The 19,614-nt window shown below is 38.3% G+C and overlaps 1 protein-coding gene across 2 annotated transcripts in view; it reads right to left on the reverse strand.

Annotated features, from left to right (window-relative positions):
- Positions 1–1,875: 1,875 nt before the first annotated feature.
- The window catches only part of LOC126502967 (cathepsin Q-like), an 87,760-nt gene continuing 70,021 nt past the window's right edge, over positions 1,876–19,614 (reverse strand). The window contains exons 1-8 of one of the 2 annotated variants that reach the window (XM_050144383.1): positions 7,468–7,582; positions 6,258–6,394; positions 5,851–5,973; positions 5,610–5,756; positions 4,941–5,165; positions 3,761–3,923; positions 3,013–3,130; positions 1,878–2,220 (exon numbers count right to left, since the gene is read on the reverse strand). In XM_050144383.1, coding sequence (XP_050000340.1) covers positions 2,121–2,220; positions 3,013–3,130; positions 3,761–3,923; positions 4,941–5,165; positions 5,610–5,756; positions 5,851–5,973; positions 6,258–6,383 — 1,002 coding nt within the window. In that variant the 5' untranslated portion in view covers positions 6,384–6,394; positions 7,468–7,582 and the 3' untranslated portion in view covers positions 1,878–2,120. Of the gene's footprint in view, positions 2,221–3,012; positions 3,131–3,760; positions 3,924–4,940; positions 5,166–5,609; positions 5,757–5,850; positions 5,974–6,257; positions 6,395–7,467; positions 7,583–19,614 lie in introns of those variants that run through there. The other variant, XM_050144385.1, reaches the window with a different exon arrangement.

Here is a 19,614-nt window from a genome sequence, read left to right on the forward strand (position 1 = left end):
GGTGTTTTCTAAGGTTTGGTTAACCTGTTCAGGTTGAAGCTTTCCCTACAGCACCTATAATAGGGCTGGGTTTTTAGACAGGAACTGTTTAACTTTGGATTTGTCATAAAATGTCTTTCTCCATCTATTTTGATTGACTGCTTTGCTGGAAATAGCAGACCGAGTTACATTTTTGTTCCCTTAGTGTTTTCAGAACTAATGTTCAGGAATTTCTGATCTTAAAGACTCAGTTGAGAAGTAAAGATTATTTTAATAGTCCTGTCTATTTATGCTATTTGGTCTTTTTCCCTTGCAACCTTTAATATTCTTTCCTTGTTCTACATGCTCAGTGTTTTGGTTATTATGTGTTGAGAGTAATTTATTTTCTGATTCAATCTATTTGGTGTTCTGTACACTTCTTTTACTTCGACAGGCACTTTTTACTTTAGTTTAGAGGGATTTTCTTGAAAAAATTTTCTGGGCCATTAACCTGTGTTTTTCCTTCTTTTATTCCTATTATTCTTAGATTTTGGTCTTTTCATGGTGTTCTAGCTTTTTTTGTTTTGTGTGTGTGTGTGTGTGTGTGTGTGTATGTTTGTACATGGAGTTTTTTAGATTTAATATATCCTCTGGCTGGGGTATCCATGCTTTTCTCTATTGTCTCAATTTCTTGAGTGTTTTTCTTTCTTCTTTTTATAATCTGTTAATGAGCTTTTCTGTGAGGGTCATGTTTAAGTTCCTAAGTTTTAAATTTTCAGCATTATCTCTGTTTGAGTTTTATTTATAAATCCTATATCTACTCTTTGGTGTTGAATTACTTTATTCATTTTCTTTGAATATTTCTCTATTGACTTCTTTCATTTTTAAGAAATTCTATCATAGTCATAGAAGCTATTTCCAATTCATAGTCTTGGACTTCAGCTATGTTGTACTGATCAGGGCATACATTAGTAGGGTTGATAGGCTCTAGTGGGTGCTTATACATGGTTAATTAATGAATGAGGGACAGTCACAGCCCAATTCAATGCATTTGAGGATCACATGGTGCCACTGCAAAGCAGAGTGGGGACAAGAATTGAAACTGAGTGAATTTGTGGGAAGGGTCCCGATGTTGGGGCAACATCTGTTGGGGTCCATCCTCAATTGGATTAATATGTTTATTTTCCATATGCTTATATTCCCAATCCAGAAGTTTGGGAAAAGGGCAAAAGAGCACTTTAACTTGATACTTTAACTATCAAACAAAGGAATTACCTCTTTAATACTTGAAACATCAAACAACTGTATCTGGAGTTAAGGATATGTTGTTTATGCAGGAAATGCAGCAATCACACCTTGGACCAAGTATCCTGTATGCAGTCATTCCCTGGGTAAAGCCTTCTGTCATATCCTTGAAGGAGCAGGAATAGGCTTGAACTCTCTGACTTTCAGTCAAGGTGGAAGAGATTTTCTCTATGGGCCACCTTAATACATAAAACACCAAACAACCACACCATAAGCCAAGACATCTTGTTTAAAGCCACACCTTAAGCCACCCCTTTGTCAATAGCATTGAAGAAGCAAGAAAACGTGTGAGCTCTCTGACCTGTAGTCAATGTGGAATGGATCCACTCCTGTGGGCTCCCACATGTGTGTCAGCTAAAAGTGTCAAATCCAAAAATTACCATAGAGTCTTTTAGAGCAAGGTTGCTGGTGGAAAAACAGAACACTGAAAGCAAACCACAAGAATGAAGAATGCCACCCATCAAGGAAGACAGTCCAATCCTTTCTTCCAGACACCAGCACAACACTCAGTCCCCACTTCAAGGTGAACTGCATGTTTGACCACAATAAAGTCACTGCACAAAAGATGAGAAACTAGAAATGATACTTGAATTTTAATTTTTAAATGATTTTATTTTCACAAGCATTAAAAGTGAAAATAAAGTCCCTGCAGGAATTATAAACACTCATTAGTTAGAGGAAGAGTTACAAAACTTGTAATTTCAAGTATTTGAAAGCTCCCAGAATTCACACTGCAGTGTGGACCTTGAGAGACTCAGCAGTTTAACACACTAAGCAAAGGCTGATTTTTGAAGTGGATATAACATCTCTGGAAATGCAGTCTTCTGCCAAGTGATTGTTTGTGGGCATCAGGCTGCTCACACAAGAGGGTACTGGGCAAATGAAACAATTCCACAGTGGTTGTTTCTGTCCTTGGCGATTTTCATGTAGCCGTTCATGCCCCAGCTTTCTCCCCAGCTGAAATAAATCATATTTTCCATTTAGTAGAAAACTTACCAAATGATGGATTTGTTAGGATACTGGTAAGAGGCCAACCTATCAAAATGATCTGGAAAGTCAGAGGGTCTAATCTTGAGTACCAAGCGGTGCCTCACAGAGGAATGTGAACATCGCAGCAGAATACCTTTCTATCATTACATGTTTCAAAACTATCAAACGTGTAGCATTGTACAAAATCAATGTCACACACATGACATTGATACCCTAGAAACCAATGAAGGATTGGGAATTTTATGAGAACATACTGTTAGTAAGTTCTTAGAGCTTCAGGGAGCTCAGCAGTTAAAGAGCTGAGATCTGTTTCAAGAGCGACTGGAAAGCCAGATTGATATTATAGTATGCCCGTAAACCTCATTCCTGAGACATGGACACAGAACCTACCAAGAGCAAGCTGGCAAGCCAGATTAAATAGTTAACTCTTAGATCAGAAAAGAACACTGCCTTAATATAGAAGTTATATAATGATTGAGAAACAACTGATGCTGACATCAGACCTCTACACATGTTCACTTGTGAACACATGTCCGCAGATGTGCAAACAGTCAAATGCACTTCATCTATGCACATGGGAAAACAAGAAAAGATTCTTTCAAATTAAATGAGACATAATCTTTTAACTTTATATCAAAATATTGCCTGAAAATTACAATTTCATCAAAATCCCCTAGACGTGCATCCAGTATCATTAACCACTGAACCATCTCTCCAGCGCCTGGAATTTCAGATAAAGATTTTTACGACAATTTATACCTGTTCTTGACCAGCCAGTAGTTATTGCCATCTGTTTCATTTCCATCAAATCCATAGCCAACCACCAGAAGTGCATGACTCAAATTATATCTTCTGCAATTTGGTTCATGATAAATGCCTGAGAAATAACACAGAAACTGATGTGAGATGCACAGGACACCTGGCAGTGACCACAGCCACCAACAATAAAACTATTTCAGCCATCACTGAAATGATATAAACTACAATCAGACTTAAGCTAGTTAATTGTTCACAAGAATGCTAATACTCACACATGAGTCGCACACACACACATAGATACAGAGTTTCACAGAAAACTGAAACAATCCAAACTAGTGAGATTTATTGGTAGCTACTAGCTGCATGCATATAAAATGACTCCTTAGAACTTTACAGTTTTGCTACTAGTGTCTCATGCCAAGTTAAACTTACAGGACAAAAATTATTTAATTTCAAGGCTCTGTTATAATTAGATTTCGGATAATCAGTTTCTATAAACAGCTAAAAGGTCTATGAGAGGAGTTGAGAAATTAGTTAACCAATATCTTTTATTAAATGGGACACATTAACTTTCATATGGGGGTTCATACCCATTGAATTAGTACTTAGGACACTTATACAGAGATGAATAAAATCCAAAAACTTAACCATTCATATCACAGTTTTACATATCAGCCAATCTGAGAACGTTTCATGGCAGAGATGCCACAATGGTTTTTTCTTCAAATCTAGAAGGAAATATACTAACCATCTTTGTAGAACATAAGGGACCCATGGTAAGCATCAATTCCAACAGGAATGGGTCCTTTAGTTGCTACAGCATCCATTAAGACATCCTCATCTTCTGGGAGGGCCACAAATTCTCTGATTTTAGCAGCTACATTCTGAGGATTGTATCTGCAGGGTCCTTCCTTTAAAGGTAAAGAGATAAGAGACTCAGTTTCTTCCCTCCATGTCCTGGGAAAGAATCACAACCACCACACTCTGCTCTTTGTAATTGAGCACATAAAAGTTTGCTTGTTATCCTTTTTTTAAATTTATTTATTATGTACACAGGGTTCAGCCTCCATGTATGCCTACAGACCAGAAAAGAGCACCAGATCTCATTACAGATGGTTGTGAGCCACCATGTGGTTGCTGGGAATTGATCTCAGGACCTCTGGAAGAGCAGGCAGTGCTCTTAATCTCTGAGCCATCTCTCTAGCCCCCAGCACATAAAAGTTTGGATTATTGTAAATCATCCCAGGAAGTGAAACAGTACTGAAATAGCTAGAATTGAAAATAAGTTCTCTTGTCCTCAGTTACAACCAATACAACCTCCTATCCATAAGAATTTTTATTGCTGCAATGTAAGTAGAGAATGTGCTTTCATATTCCAGCCACCAGACCCAAATAATCATCTAGAAACTATATTAGTTAAATCAATATTTGGCCAATGCCTCAGGCATTTTCATGGCTAGCTCTTATATCTTCAATTAACCCATTTCTATGAATCTATGTATTGCCACATGACTGTGGCTTACCAGTAATGTTCAGCCACATGGAATCACCTTGACGCTGATTTCTCTCTGTCTCTGACTCTCTCTCTCTGTTCGCATTTCCCACCTAGCTTTACTTCACTATGTCACTGGCCAAAACAGCTTTATTTATCAACCAATAAAAGTAACACATATACAATAGGATAACTACATCACTGAAGAGATCTCTATTATATGTACACTACATTCTATATTCTCTATGTATATAAAAGGGAAATACACCAAAATAATCACACCAAAAATATATGCAAAGGTCGATACTTAATGACTAAATGACAGTGTAGAGAGAGATTCTACCATCCAATCTGAGTGCCGAAGATACTGTATTTTATCTACAGTTGTCTTTCACTCAATGTTGAGATGAAATGACAATATATGAGGTCCACTTACTTTTCCTTCATATGGGTAGGTCGCCTCAGCCTCCACACCTCCATTGTGCAAAACATACCGAAAGGCAAAGTATGTGTTACCCCAATCACAGCCGTTATTGCCATGAGGTTTAGAACAGTCCACTAGGTTCTGGACACTCAGAGGAATGAGTTTGCCTGTCTTTTTGTACATTTGTCCTTCTATGGCACCAGTTGCAGCAAAAGCCCAACAAGAACTGCAGTTACCCTAAAGTGAAGAAAATATGGTCTTTCATAAACAAATACTAATTCAGGTAACAACATAAACAGGTGAATAATTTGTGAAAAGAAGTACTGGCAGTTGATAGATGCCTAGAAGTTCTCAGTCTAGAAAACTTGGATGTGGTAGTGTGCACATGCTCCTGTGGGTCCCCCCCCCATTTGTGAAAGACTTTTGCTTTTATTGGTTATTAACAACAATAGAAGGGACATAACTCTACAATGAGATGTGGTAGAAGTTATTATCTGGGAACATGTTTGGTGGTCTGTCAAGATCAATATATATTGGAAAATGTATGAAGATTTCAAAGAAAAAAATACTATGTAAAAAACGAGCTTTGAATCTCTCCTTATTCAATAAGAAAACAGAGAGACACTAAGTTCTTTTCTCTTTACTATGGCTTAAGAAGAAGGGCAGGTGGTAAATTCAAACCTGTTTCCCCACAGGGGTCACATATCCTTCTTTTCGCCAATCCACAAATTTGGGTAAATCACTAAGAGCTCGTTTCCAGATGCCTTTCCCACTCTTGAGAGTTCGCATTGGGAAATCAACCATCATTTTCTTGAATTCTTCATTGGTCTTCAAGAAAGCATACATAAATGATTATAAAAGAAAAGACTCCATGTAAAGCACACAAGAGGACACAGTGTGAAGTAATACATGTCACACTCACCATGTCACCAAAGGCGTTCATTTCCATGGTGTAGCCATTCTTCCCCAGGCCATTCTCCCCATTGTGAAGTTTAATCATTTTCATGTTCTTTTCCCATACTGTTCTCCTCAGTGCTTCTTCCTCCTGGATAAGAACAAAAATGGGTGACATTTCTTTATAATTAAACTCCTGTACAAGTTGATGTAGATTTGCTGTCCACGTAATTAAAGGCCCAGGAGAGCTAGTCTAGGACACAACAGTCAGGCGTTCTCCTTATACTGATGAAAGGGAATCTGGCTACCCATTGCTCACAATGTTCGTGATTAAGGAATCTTAGTGGTGGTAGTTGTGGTGGAGCATCTATGACTTCTAAAATGTCCAGACACTTCCACTCTGAGGCCCTTCTGGACAGTTTCCAGGATACCAACCAGGCTGTATGATTTTTCATAGAGTATCTTCCACTCTTCCCATTCAGCATCCAAACTGGGATCAAGTGCTGAAACACGTGACCCAACTCCTAAGCACAGGACAACCAGGAAGATAACAGGAGCCATAGCTGAAGAGCCTGGATAAGGAAGAGAAATGAAGACATAACTACAGAAATAATTTTTATGCCTTCTTACTCCTTCATAATAAATTAATCCATTGTGGTCAATAAATTTTTGGAATTATACTTTCAAATAATTTTTGAGAGACTGCAGAAAAGTTGTAGGATGTGTTTGACTCAGTCATCAAATGATGATTATTAGATTCTATACAAAATGAAGAGCATGAGTCCAGAATTCTAGCAATGAAACTTTAGGTGAAATGCATCTTATTACTTCAGAAATGTCTTCACCCATTGTGAGGAACAGAAGCAAAAAAGCTATCATAGTCTAGGATATCACTGAGTCGTTGTTTATACCAAGCAAAACTTCTGTCACATGGTATTGGATTCTACTTTCTAGGTGAGCTTAAGGATTGAAACTACATGGCGTCATAAGACTTTCTAATATGCGTAAAGTACTGGGCTTGACATTAACCCTCCCTTCTTTAAATAAACCATTTTAAAATATCTTCTATAAGAATGTTGGAAGAGTCATTTACTACTCCTTGTGTTCTACCCTTCGAACTGTGAATCATATTCTCAGCTCACAACCTATATCAGAATAAAATCACAAAAAAAAAAAAAAAGAAGACAAAAACAAAAAAGTAGGTGGAATACAATAGCAAGATGATAGTGAAATTATAAGATTCTGAACTTGCTGGATCTCTAAAGCAACACTGCCCATAGCACTTGATAGGAACATACCATCTGCAACTACGTCTGTCCATGTGAACTGAAAACAGATCCATTCTGGGGTGTGTGCAAGAGATGATCTCTTCTGGAACAGCAGGTGCCAGTGATATTTACTGGTATTCAAAGGACCTGGTGTAAATCTCTGTGGGCAGATCCAGACTTTCACATAATGCGACCCCACACAAACAGACCTATAAGGGATCTGGTGTCATCTTTGTCTTTGCTACCTATTCCACTATACCTGCACACACCAGGGTTTCTGAGATTAGACCACAGTCTTTGGTATTGATTTTCCCTGGAGTCTCTCAACCCTCACCCCACAAGTACTGATATTCTGGCTTGGAAAATCATGGTCTTACCTCTCTGTGGTGATGGCCACTGCCTTAGTCAACTCCACGGTCTCAATTCCTCAGAGGTTGTTGAGGTTCCAGAGTCTGACACAGCAGTAACTTACCCATGCTATAAATCTCAAATATCTACCCATTTGTACCCGCCCGTCAATCATGCTCTCCCTTTGATTGGCTGTGTTACTGACATGAATAATTCTTCAGGCACTAGTACTTCAGGCTCTTTCTGAGAGATAACCTCTCACTTTCCCTCTGGCATGGCTGTGGGATTCCTCTCTGAACAACAGGAAGCTGACTTTGTGAATCTTGTCAAAACAAGTTGAATAGCAGTCCTGTAGGCTTTGGATCACAGTGTACTGAGCATCTTGTTTTTTGATTACACTTTCTGGAAAAGATGTGTGATGTGCCTTTGCAGTTAGAATGTGCGGCTTTGTTTATCATCCCTGGCAGGAGTTAATCAATGCATACTATTTTGTGTTTACTCTTCAGCTACGATTGGATCATAAAGAACATAGACTCTTGGGGTGCTCTATTTCCATTTGTCGATATGTAATTCATTAGATCTCACAAGACATTTAGGAGATATGAACCTCAAAGGGGCAAGTGGTTTTCAAGGTTCAAGTATAAGAGGGAAAATAAATATCAGGCTGTGGCTGCATCTCTTGAAACTCTGACTTTTCCCTTTTGGATGTTTAATGGGCCCGCCATCTAGAAGCACCATTTACCTGGCATTCTTCATTTTCCTAGCACAACATCAATTCAAAGTTACTATATTTACTGCTTCAGGACCCATCCTGGTGGACTCAGGGACAGTCACTCACATTGTATTGCATTCAGAACCTTTGTGGTAGGATGAAGCATATTTTTGTTACATACCCATTGTGGTAGAGCTGAGTCTTGAGGTTGATTGATTCTTAACTTCCTGAAGCATCTTCACACATTTTTCATAGAGGTTTACAAGTTTGCAGTCTTAAAGCAATGTATGACTGCCTGTCCTGTTATTCAACATCATCATCAGTATGAACTGCCATCTCTTTTGTTGACCTTAAGTATCTGTCTTAGCTGACAGATGAAAATGAAATCTCAAGGTAGTTTTGGTTTGTCTTTCCCTGATGACTAACAGTGCTGAACATTTCTTTAAGTGTTTCTCAACCATTGAGTTAACTCTTTTTAGAATTCTCCATGTAGAGCTATACCTCAGTTTTAATTGTATTATGCTTTCTTGATATAAAATGAAGAAGGAAGGTGATTGTGTGATCTTGAACGTTGAACACCCTGTACCACACAATAGTTTGGTCCAACTATTCCCAGTAAATGTGGATTAAATATAAACTGCCTTTTGACTTTCGAGTCTTTTCCTTGACCCAAAAGGAAAATGAAAATTGCTTGGCCAAAAACACTAATCAAAATATAACCTATGGTCCAAATCTTTCTTTCCTGGGATCTGTGATAAGACCACCAACTCACTCCAGTAATATTGTCTCTCTCTTAAGGATTACTCAAATATCACTTGATGGTATACTTGGATCTGTGTTACTGCCTCCTGTGAGTTTTAAAATTCTTCTAAAAATTCTTCATCCTTAATTTTTAATATATTTTGAAGATCCTGTAAATACTGGGTAAAAAGTTGGCTCACCCTGTACTCTTTGTGTCTAAAATACCCCCAATAATTATCTCCTCAGATAAAGAAGTTACAGTGAGGATTTCTAAAGAAGGATAGATTGATGTGAATTAGTAAATCCATATTTCATACACTATAATCACCCTGGCATAGTTCTCAAATATCAGGGGAGCTTGTTAAATACCATTAGCACACTAACCTTTGAAAGGTACCCATGTGTGAAGAACTGAAGTCAGCAAGCAGGAGAGGAGGACAGGAAATCTTTTTTCTTCATTACCAGGAGAAGTATTACACAGAAAACATCACATCTCATCTATGTGTCTAAACAGAAGAGCTAGTTCACCTTGTACTTTGAATATTTTCAATACTTTATTAATTTTTCAAAATTTCCACCTCCTCTACTACTCCTATTTCCTTCCCACTTCTTCCTCCCCCTCCAGTCCTAAGAGAGGGCAGGGTACTCAGACCTGTGGGAAGTCGACGGCCCTCCTCCCTCCATCCAGGCCTGGGGGGTGACCATCCAAACAGACTAGGATCCCAAAAAACTAGTACATGCAGTAGAATCAAATCCCAGTGTCATTATCATTGCCTTCTCAGTCAGTCCCCATTGTCAGCCACATTCAGAGAGTCTGGTTTGATCACATGCTCTTTCTGTCCCAGGCCAGTTGGTGTTTTTTGAGCTCCCCTTAGATAAGTCACACCGTCTCAGTGGGTGAACAAACCCCTCGTGGTCCTGACTTCCTTGTTCATTTTCTCCCTCTTTCTGATCTTCAAATGGACCTTGGGAGCTCAGTACAGTGCTCCAATGTGGGTCTCTATCTCTATCTCCATTTATCACCGGATGAAGGTTCTATGGTGATATTCAAGATATTCATCATCATGGCTATGGGATAAGGCCAGTTCAGGCACCCTCTCCTCTACTCCACAAGGACCTAGCTGGGGAAATTCCCTTGGACACCTAGGGATACCTCTAGAGTCAAGTCTCTTGCCAACCCTAAAATGGCTCCCTTAATTAAGATATCTTCTTCCCTGCTCCCATATCCACCCTTTGAATTTTTATTTTTTGCTGTTCTATAGTGTTTTCTCCACTTTATTTGTCCAGTTTTACAAACTCAAGAATATACCACTAAGACCCTCATTTGGCAGTATATGTTAGTTGAGGGAAAAAATGGTCAGAACACATGAAAACACTTGAGTGACCTTGGACCAGGCAATTACAGAGAACTCTACCTTGAATAGTCATACAGGTGAACTTCCATCACTCTGTATCCCAGTGACAAATGTTTCTGGACCTGAGTCAGATGCTCTCTGAGCCCTAAGAGATAGATACAATCAGCATGAAGGAGCTAGTCAACAGGAACGGAAGCCTTGGGCCAAAACAATCCAATTCTCCTGAGTCACATCTACGCAAGTGCCTCCTGATAGACGTAAGGAGAACCTTTACTCTCTTTCTCTGTCATGTAGCTGACTTCCTTACACCCTTTCACCTCTATATCTGCCTTGTTGAAATGCCCTTCGTCAGTTAAGAACCAAATGTCGAAATATATCTCAGCAGAGAAATGTCTCAGTGTAATAATTGTTCATGAATGAGCAAAAAAGAACATACTCCATATTTTAAAATTGTGACAAGGCTTCATTCATGGGTACTCCCTGCCGTAGATGAATTCGTGCTCCTCTGAATTTCTGACCACCAGGATCAACTTCACTCATAAGGGACAAATAATCTGTTTCTTTGCACCAAGGACAATGCTCAGGTGCCAAAATGACCAAGCTTTCTGCAGAGTGCTGGAGCATATGGACGGTAAGACATTAGGCACTTAGGATATCCACAAAAGATATGTCTTTTGAATATGTTCAGTACATTGATACAAATATTTCTTATGATACCAATATAACTGGTAAACAAATATTTCAGCAGGCAGGAAACATCTGTTGTGTAGCAATGCTGCTGTTGCTGGGTTCTTCTGTAGAAATTCTCTGGTGAGCACTCTTGGAAGACTTCATGCTTGACTCACCTGAGCTGTGAAGTCCCTCATTTGCGGCATCATGAGGGTGGCAATGGGAGCCATACAGGATATTCTTTTGAGCTTAGATAATGGTTATGACTGACAGGAGGCCTATGTAGGCCTACCTACAATATGAAAGGCAGTGGTCAGTGAGGCCAGGGCCTAAATGGAATCTTTAGTCCTCTCTAAAATAGGCATCAACACCCAGGCTAGAGAATTTATGTCTTTAGAGGACTTCAGTATCATCCTACACTCATTCCCATAGTTCCATTATTTTTAATCTTTTCACTGGGCAGTAGCTTTGTACTAGCAGGGCTCACAGCTGGGGCTGCCTTCCCAGCACACCATTACCAGCTTGGATTTAGCTCATTGGCATATCTCAGATATATCTTGGGCTAGGCTCAAATCTGAGCTGCCGAGTGGCCTTCCTGTAGCTTGCTTATGATGCCTAGCTCTTACCAGAGTCACTGGTGGCAAAGTGTGATCTCATATGCATTACATCATTCTTACTCACACAACATGTTTCATAAATTATCCATTTTTCTTCCTTACATCTAAATTCAGAGACATATGGTGAGATATTGTGTTTTTTTCCTAGACATAATTAATATTCATACTATGCCATCATCTCTTCCCTCATTGTGTCACACACAGAGAGACCTAGGAGAATTACAACAATGAACAACATTTGTTTTTGAATCTGAAATTCTACATAATTTATAGAATACACAGAACTGTGCATTAAGCCCTGAGCACAAAATGGCTAGTACAGGAAAAGCTTGAAAGGAAACCACAATCCTCCAAAACAATGCAGTCAGAACTGCCATAGCAAAAACCATTTTCAGCCTCACCAATTTGGTTCTATTGTGGCTCTTGTTGCTATGCTAGACATCATGACCATGATAATAAAAATTGATTTCACAATTTATAGATCATCATTGGGACGAATGGGATCCATGGCATATGTTTGAAGTAAAATCTATGCTCAAATGTCAAATTCTGCCTTACTCCCAGCCCCATGTTCAGCTACAGATTTTGTATAGTCCAGGCCCACCTGTGTAGGAATGGTGTCATCCCCAGTGGGATGGGCCCCTCTGTGTCAATTACCAATCAAGACAAAAACCCCAAACACATGCGCACAGGCCAATCTGATGGAAGCTCTTTCTCAAAAGAGGGTTTCTTTCCCATCTATGTTTAGTTAACAAACAGAATTAACCATCACAGCTTGTATGGTAAACATAGTCTGCTAGCCTTTATCATGGAGAATTTTTCCCTGTCCTTCAACTCTGTCACATAATTTTGCTGATAATGTTACTGGACTGGCATCTGTGATCTCTTAGAAATAAGAGCACGTTCCTCTAATCCTTTTCGTCTTGTAGTTTATATTGAGGATTTACTTGTTATTCTAATGGGTTTGCCCTTGTTTGTGATTTGTGAATTTTCTCTGGTAGTTTTCAATCCCTCTTTTTGTTGTGGAGTTTCTGTTCTGGTGCTATTTGTTGTTCTGTCTTTTTGATTTTGAACGGGTATGGCTTCTCTTAGTTTGAGCAATTCGGGACGTTGTCTTTTGTGAACATGTTGAAGATCTGGTCTATGCCATCCAGCTGGAATTTCTTTCCTTCTATGCTGACAGTTCATAGATGTTGTCTTTTCATGGTCTACCAAAGTTCTTTATTCATAATTTTCATGTCTGTCTAGATCCTCTTCTTATTTTCAAGGCTTGATATTATCCTTCCAATTGATCAATTTTGTCTCAAAGGCATTCCATATTAGTGTAGTAATGGTGTATTCTATTCATATCAATATATCTCATTTCTTGTCTAATGAAAGGCAAATCACATATACTAGGTGGAAGTAAATCTTCATAGGAGTGGCTTAATTTTCCTTAACACATCTTTTTAACATGCCTTATATACAGACTAGGGTTAAATACCAAATGTAGGTGAATCTAAATATATTTCATTTATATAGACAAAAGATAGACATATGCTTTTACGTCATTATTTGCCAGGCTTTTAAATGCTAATCTCTTGGCTGTCTTTGATCTATATGGTCTTTGATCTGTGATAATCCACCATGACCAAAAGCACTTGGGGAAGAAAAGCTTCATTCAGATTATACATCTACACCACAGTCCATCATCAAAGGTCAAGACAGGAACTCAAGCATGGTGGGTCCTGCAAGCCATGGCTGATGAGGATGTGATGGATTGCTGTTAACTGGCTTGTTCATCATGGTTGCACAGCCTGCTTCTTACCGAACCCAAATCCATCAATTCAAGACTGACTCTGTGCATAATAATGGGTTACAACCCCATCAATATCCTGGCATTTTCATATTTCTCACTGACTTGTCTGGCCCCTTCCATTCACTATATCTGCATTGGGTCTAAGGGAGATACTTATCTACATCTAATCCTGGGGTGTCTTCTCAGAGCTTGTGAGAATAAGTGCTGTCAGAGGTGATATTGGTGTTTGAATTCCTGCTAGATATTTGGGTTTCTAGGATCTTCTCTCACTTTCTCATAGGGAAGTCTAAGCTTTTCAAGACTGACTGACATGTCTGTTCAAATCTGTATGAGCCTGGTTCGATCACTAAATGGAGCTGTTTTTTTTTTTTTAAACCAGGAACAGTGTGTAAGGCTGCTTTTTCCCACACTTTTCCCCATTAGAATATGTCATGTCTCTTTCTGATCATTGCCATCAAGATTGACATCAGACAGAATTATTTACGTAGTTTTAATCTGCATTTCCCAAGTATGTATTTTTAAAACTTTAAAAAGTATTTACTAGCCATTTCTATTTCTTTTCTTGAGAACTTTATTTCTAGATGGAAAGCCCATCTTTCTACTTGTTTTTTTTTCTTGTTTATCATTTTTCAGTGTTGTGCATATTCAGGACACTAATTCTCTATTGGATGTAGAGTTAGTTGATCCCAAATATTCCCTCTGATTTTGTATTAAACAAAAACTGGCTTTTGACTTTCTAATCTTCTCCTTGACACAGAAGTAAAATGAATATTACTTAACCAAAAACACTAATCAAAATATAACCTATGGTGCAAATGCATCTTTCCTGAGATTTGTGAAAAGACCACCAACTTACTCCAGTAAAATTGGCTCTCTCATGGATCACTCAAATACTCCACAATATTGTACTTGGCTCTGCATTATAGCTTCCTGTGAGTTTTTAAATTGTTTTTAAAATTCTTCATCCTTAATTTTTAATATATTTTTAGAACGTGGAAAATCTGGGAAAAGTTGGCACACCCTGTACTCTTAGTATCTGAAATACCCCCAATCATTACCTCCTCAGATACAGAAGTCAGACTGAGAATTTCAAAAGAAAATACTGATTGATTTGAATTAGTAAGTTCATATTTCTTAAAGTATAATCACCTTGGCACAGTTTTCAAATATCAGCGGAACTTGTTAAATTTTCTTAGCACACTAATCTTTGAAAGATACCGATATGTGAAGAACTGAAGTCACTGAACAGGAAAGAATGGAAGCAAATCTTTCCACTTCGTTACCAGCAGAAGTATTACACAATAAACGTCACAAGTCATCTATGTGGCTAAACAGAAGATCTAGTCACACTGTACTGTGAATTTGTTTGCTGATCTCTAAAGGATTCTCCTCTTTATTTTTCTGTTTCCAAATGTAAAGACCCATTCTACAAACTCTAGCATATACCACTAGGACCCTCATTTTTCAGTTTATATTAGTTGTGGGGTAAAATGGTCAGAACACATGAAAACACTTGAGTGACCTTGGACTAGGCAAATACCCTACCTTCGGAAGATGTACAAATGAACTTCCATCTCTCTGTGTCCCAGTGACAAATGATTCTGGACCTTGAGTCAGAAGCTCTCTTTGCCCTAAGAGATAGATACAATCAGCATGAAGGAACTAGTCAACAGAAATGGAAGCCTTGGGCCAAAACAATCCACTTCTCCTGAGTCACATCTACGCAAGTGCCTCCTGATAGACGTAAGGAGAACCTATACTCTCTTTCTCTGTCATGTAGCTGACTTCCTTAAACCCTTTCACATCTATATCTGACAAATTGAAATGTTCTTAGTCAGTTATGAACCAAACATAGAAAAATATCTCAGCAGAGAAATGCCTCAGTGTAATATTTGTTCATGAATGAGTGAAAAAGAACATACTCGACATTTAAAAATTGTGACAAGGCTTCATTCATGGGTAACTCACTGCCATAGATGAATCCCTGCTGCTCTGGTTTCTCTTAGAAGTTAATAGTTAGCCATCTGTCCCTGGTATTTATTTAGGGTAGACGTGATTTATTTAGACATTTATTGTTGCTTCAACCTGATTGCTGATTATAGATCTGTTTAATGATTAAGTTCTTTTTGTCTTATGTTGATGTCATATGTATCCAAATTCCCTTCACAATATAATGAAATAGAGGTTTTGTATTTTTTGATATAATTTTTCTTTAGTTGAAAATAAACTTTTTTCAACCAGTATACCCTGATTATGATTTCTCATCCTATCCTCCCAATTCCTCCCCACATCCCCTGCCATCCAGATCCACACTTCTCTGTCTTTTCAAAACAAATAGTCATGTAAGGAATAATTACAGAGTTAAATATAAGAAGATAATATAAAAGCAAAAATATCAGAATAGGTCAAAACAAACAAAAGAAAAAGACCCAAGAAGAAAACACACAAGAAGATATACATTGAGAGTCACAGTTGTCCACTCTCCACCAGGATTTGATTATTTCCTTATATGGACTTAATATATGTATATTTTTTAAGAAGATTCTACAGCTTTAGGTTGTTGACAGAGGTTTCTGTTACACCTGATCCCACAGCCATTTGTACCAAGAAATGCACAGAACCTACATTAATTATTAACTTGTTTGCCTATTAGCTGAGGCTTCTATTAACTAATATCTAACATCTTACATTAATGCATAATTCTTCTCTGTGTTAGCCACATTGCTTGATACCTGTTATCAGTGAGGCAGTCTCATCTTACTTCTTCTAGGTCTGGATGATGATTGCAAACTGCACCTTTGCTCTTCCCAGAATTCCCCAGTTCTGGTTGCCCCATTTGTACTTCCTGCCTTGCTATTGGCCAATCATGTCCATTCAGCATTTTATTAATGCAATACAACTGACAAATCTTTACAGGATACAAGATTATTGCCCCATAGCATTCCCCCCTTTTTTTTTTGCAAAATAAGAATTCAAAATTCAATCTCCTCTGTTTAGATTTTTCCTGACTATTGTCCATAAAAACTTATAACCAACATTCTAAATGAGTTAAATATCCATAATCAATTTTTTTTGGGGGGGAATGTAAGCATAGTTTTCGAGACTACTTCTTGGTGATTGGAGATGCTGATAATCTTATGGGAACATAAAGAAAATTTAGAATTATGATCAAGTCCTGACTAGGATATTTAGTGAGGCTTGATCATTTCATCCAGCAGTCTTGAGACTGCCCCTGATCTAGAACTCAGGGGAAACTTGAAAAGAGGTCCTCTGAAATGTTGAATCACCTGGATCACCCATTTCTATCAGAGATTTTTAGGGGGCCTTCCTTGGTCAAACCTGATTTTTGTTAGCACTAATTGAATCCAGGGCCTGTCATTTCCTGTGAAATCAAAAGCAAAACCTCTATTCCAAAGTAACATACCTTTTGACTTAAATTTTGAAGTCAAGGCATTTTCAAAATATATATGGTTGGATTAATCCAGCAGCATTCATAATCAAATATCTTTTTGCAATTGAAGCTTCTATTTCAGCCAACAAACAATTAAGAAACAATACAATAGGTCTTTGTTCTTTTTCTTTTCTTTCCCAAGCCTACATATATTTTTTAACATACTGTAAATAATTTAAAGTTTTTTTTTATCTGAATCTATCTTTACTGTATATCTGTCTTTTTCTAATCACATAAGACTTTAATTTGTTAATTGATATGGCTAGGATTAAAGCCATGGCTTTGTTGGCTGAATCCAGCCCATTTCTTTACCTTTCTGAGAGTCTTTCCTCAGGGCAGATGTACTGGCCAGAGCCATGTTTATTCCCACCAATCTATGGAGTTTCAAGGTCACCGCCACCACCAAAAAGCATGCTGTCAGCTATTCATTAAAACCATTTAGGTGTTTCATGATGGGGCCTTTTAAAAAAGCTGCAAGGTTTTTGCAGCTAAAGCAGAGTCAGGAAATCTCTCTTAAATGAGACAGGCTTGCCTTTAGCAAATAAAGCCCACCTGAGAAAATGTTACAACCAAGAAGCCATGCTTAACTCTGTTCTTTTGTGTCTAGACTTAGTTCCTAAGCTCTCTCGGGTTCTGTGTGGATGTACTTGTCCATGCTGGTGCCATTTGTTGACAGAGGTTTCTGTCCTACCCAGCCCTACAGCTGTTTGTCCCCCGGCCCATACACAAACTTCTATATTAATTATAATCTGGTGGGCTTATTATAATCTCAGGCTTCTTATTAACTTATGCTTACATATTACAACAACCTATAATTCTTGTATGTGTTAGTCATATGGCTTGGTACCTTTTATCAGTGAGGCAGTCTCAGCTTACTTCCTCTTTGTCTGGGTGATGACTTCAGGCTGAACCTTTCCTCTTCCCAGAATTCTACTATTCAGTTTGCCCCACCTATACTTCCTGCTTGGTTACTGGCCAATCTGTAATGGATTAATTCAAAATGCTGCGCACCAAATGTAATGGATTAATTCAAAAATGCTGCAGGCTCCCCAGCAGTCCCCAGAACAGCCAATCCCAGAGAGTGATGGCACAGATCCTTGAGTGGCTGCAGCAGGCCATGTGGAAAGTCTGCCAGATGGGCACACATGAGACTATGCCACAGGCCTCCAAAGACAGCTGATCCTGGGCAGCAGGCGAGAGACAGATGATGGTAGGCATGCCATGCAGAGTGAGGTTGGATATTTATTTAGTGGGTTATGGAGATGAAGAGAGCAGAGAGGCAGAGATAGAAGCGGGAGAGGAAGAAGGGGGAAATGAGAAAATTAGGTAGAGGCAGAAGATTCCTTTTTGAGAGGGAGATGGAAAAGGAAGAGACTCAGGCTGCAAGCAGGGAGGAAGATCTGCCTGCCTCAGTGGATGGGGGTGGGGGTTAGGAAGTAGGAGTGGCTTGTCTCTTAAAGAGACAGGACAGACCACTTCACAATCAGCAGTTTATTAAAGCAATACAACTGACAAATCTTCACAGGGTACAAGACCATTGTTCCACAGCACTAGGTTTTCATACAACCATCCAAAAGACCCTTAGTTTTAGTTGTTTCTCCCGTATTCTCTCTCAAGTCCCTCTCATCTCTCCTCCACATCATCACTTATACCTCCTGTTCCAGTCTACCTATCTGCATCCATAACTATATATTATATTTTCTTTCCTTAGGGAGATCTATCCCCACCTTACAGTATGCCAATCTTTTTTTTTCTATGAATAGTAGTTTGCTTATCATCTACTTAACAGTTAAAATCCACATATAAATGAGTACAATATTTGCCTTTCTGGTTTGGGGATACTTAATTCATGCTAATTTTGTTTCTACTTCTATTCACTTACATGTAAATTTTATTACTTTATATTTTTATTTGCAGATTAATACTACTTTCTGTAAATGTGCCATATTTTTTGTCCTTTCTTCCACTGACAATAGCTCAGTTGCTTCAAAATTCTGGATATTATGACCAGACCTGTAGTGAACAAGTTTGTGCAAGTATTTCTGTGGTAGGATTGAGGATTCATTGGCTACACACCCAATAGTGTTGCAGCTTCATCTTATGGTAGTTGGTTGCCATCTTCCTGTGAAAACACCACATCAGTTTCTATAGTGGTTTTACAAGTTTGCAGTTTCCCCAGCAAAGGGTGAGTATCCATCTTACTTCACATCATCACCAGCAGGAGCTGCCACTTGTTTTGTTGATGTTAGATATTTCAACTGGTGTAAAATGACATCTCAAGTAGTCATTTTTATCTGCATTTCCCTGATGTCTAAGGATGCTGCACACTTCCTTATGTGTTTCTCAGACATTTGAGTTCATTCTTTTGAGAATTTCCTGTTTGGATTTGTATTCCAATTTAAAATTGTTTTCTTAATATCCAGGTTCATAAATCCTTATATATTTTGGATATTATTTGACTGTCAGGTGCAATGTTGGTAAAAAATCTTTTCCTATTCTGTAGGCTGCTGCTTTGCTTGAATTCATGTCCTTTGCCTTATGGAAGCTTTCCAGTTTCATGAGACTTTATTTATATTAATTGTTGATATTAGTGTCTGTGGTATTGCTATTTGTGTTCTGTTCATGAAATCGTCTCCAGTGCAAATGCATTCAAGGCTATTCCTCACTTTCTTTTATATTAGGGGCGTAGATATTCAGGATTGAGACTTCCTCTTGATGAATTGATCCTGTTATGAGTATAAAATGTCCCTCTCCGTCTCTTCTGATTGATTTAACTTTGAAGTCAAGTTTGTTAGAAATTAGTATGGCCACACCTGCTTGTTTCTTAGGTCCA

The sequence above is a fragment of the Alexandromys fortis genome, unplaced genomic scaffold (assembly GCF_014885135.2).
Source record: "Alexandromys fortis isolate MF-2015 unplaced genomic scaffold, M_Fortis_MF-2015_v1.1 scaffold_1, whole genome shotgun sequence".
Taxonomy (NCBI): domain Eukaryota; kingdom Metazoa; phylum Chordata; class Mammalia; order Rodentia; family Cricetidae; genus Alexandromys; species Alexandromys fortis.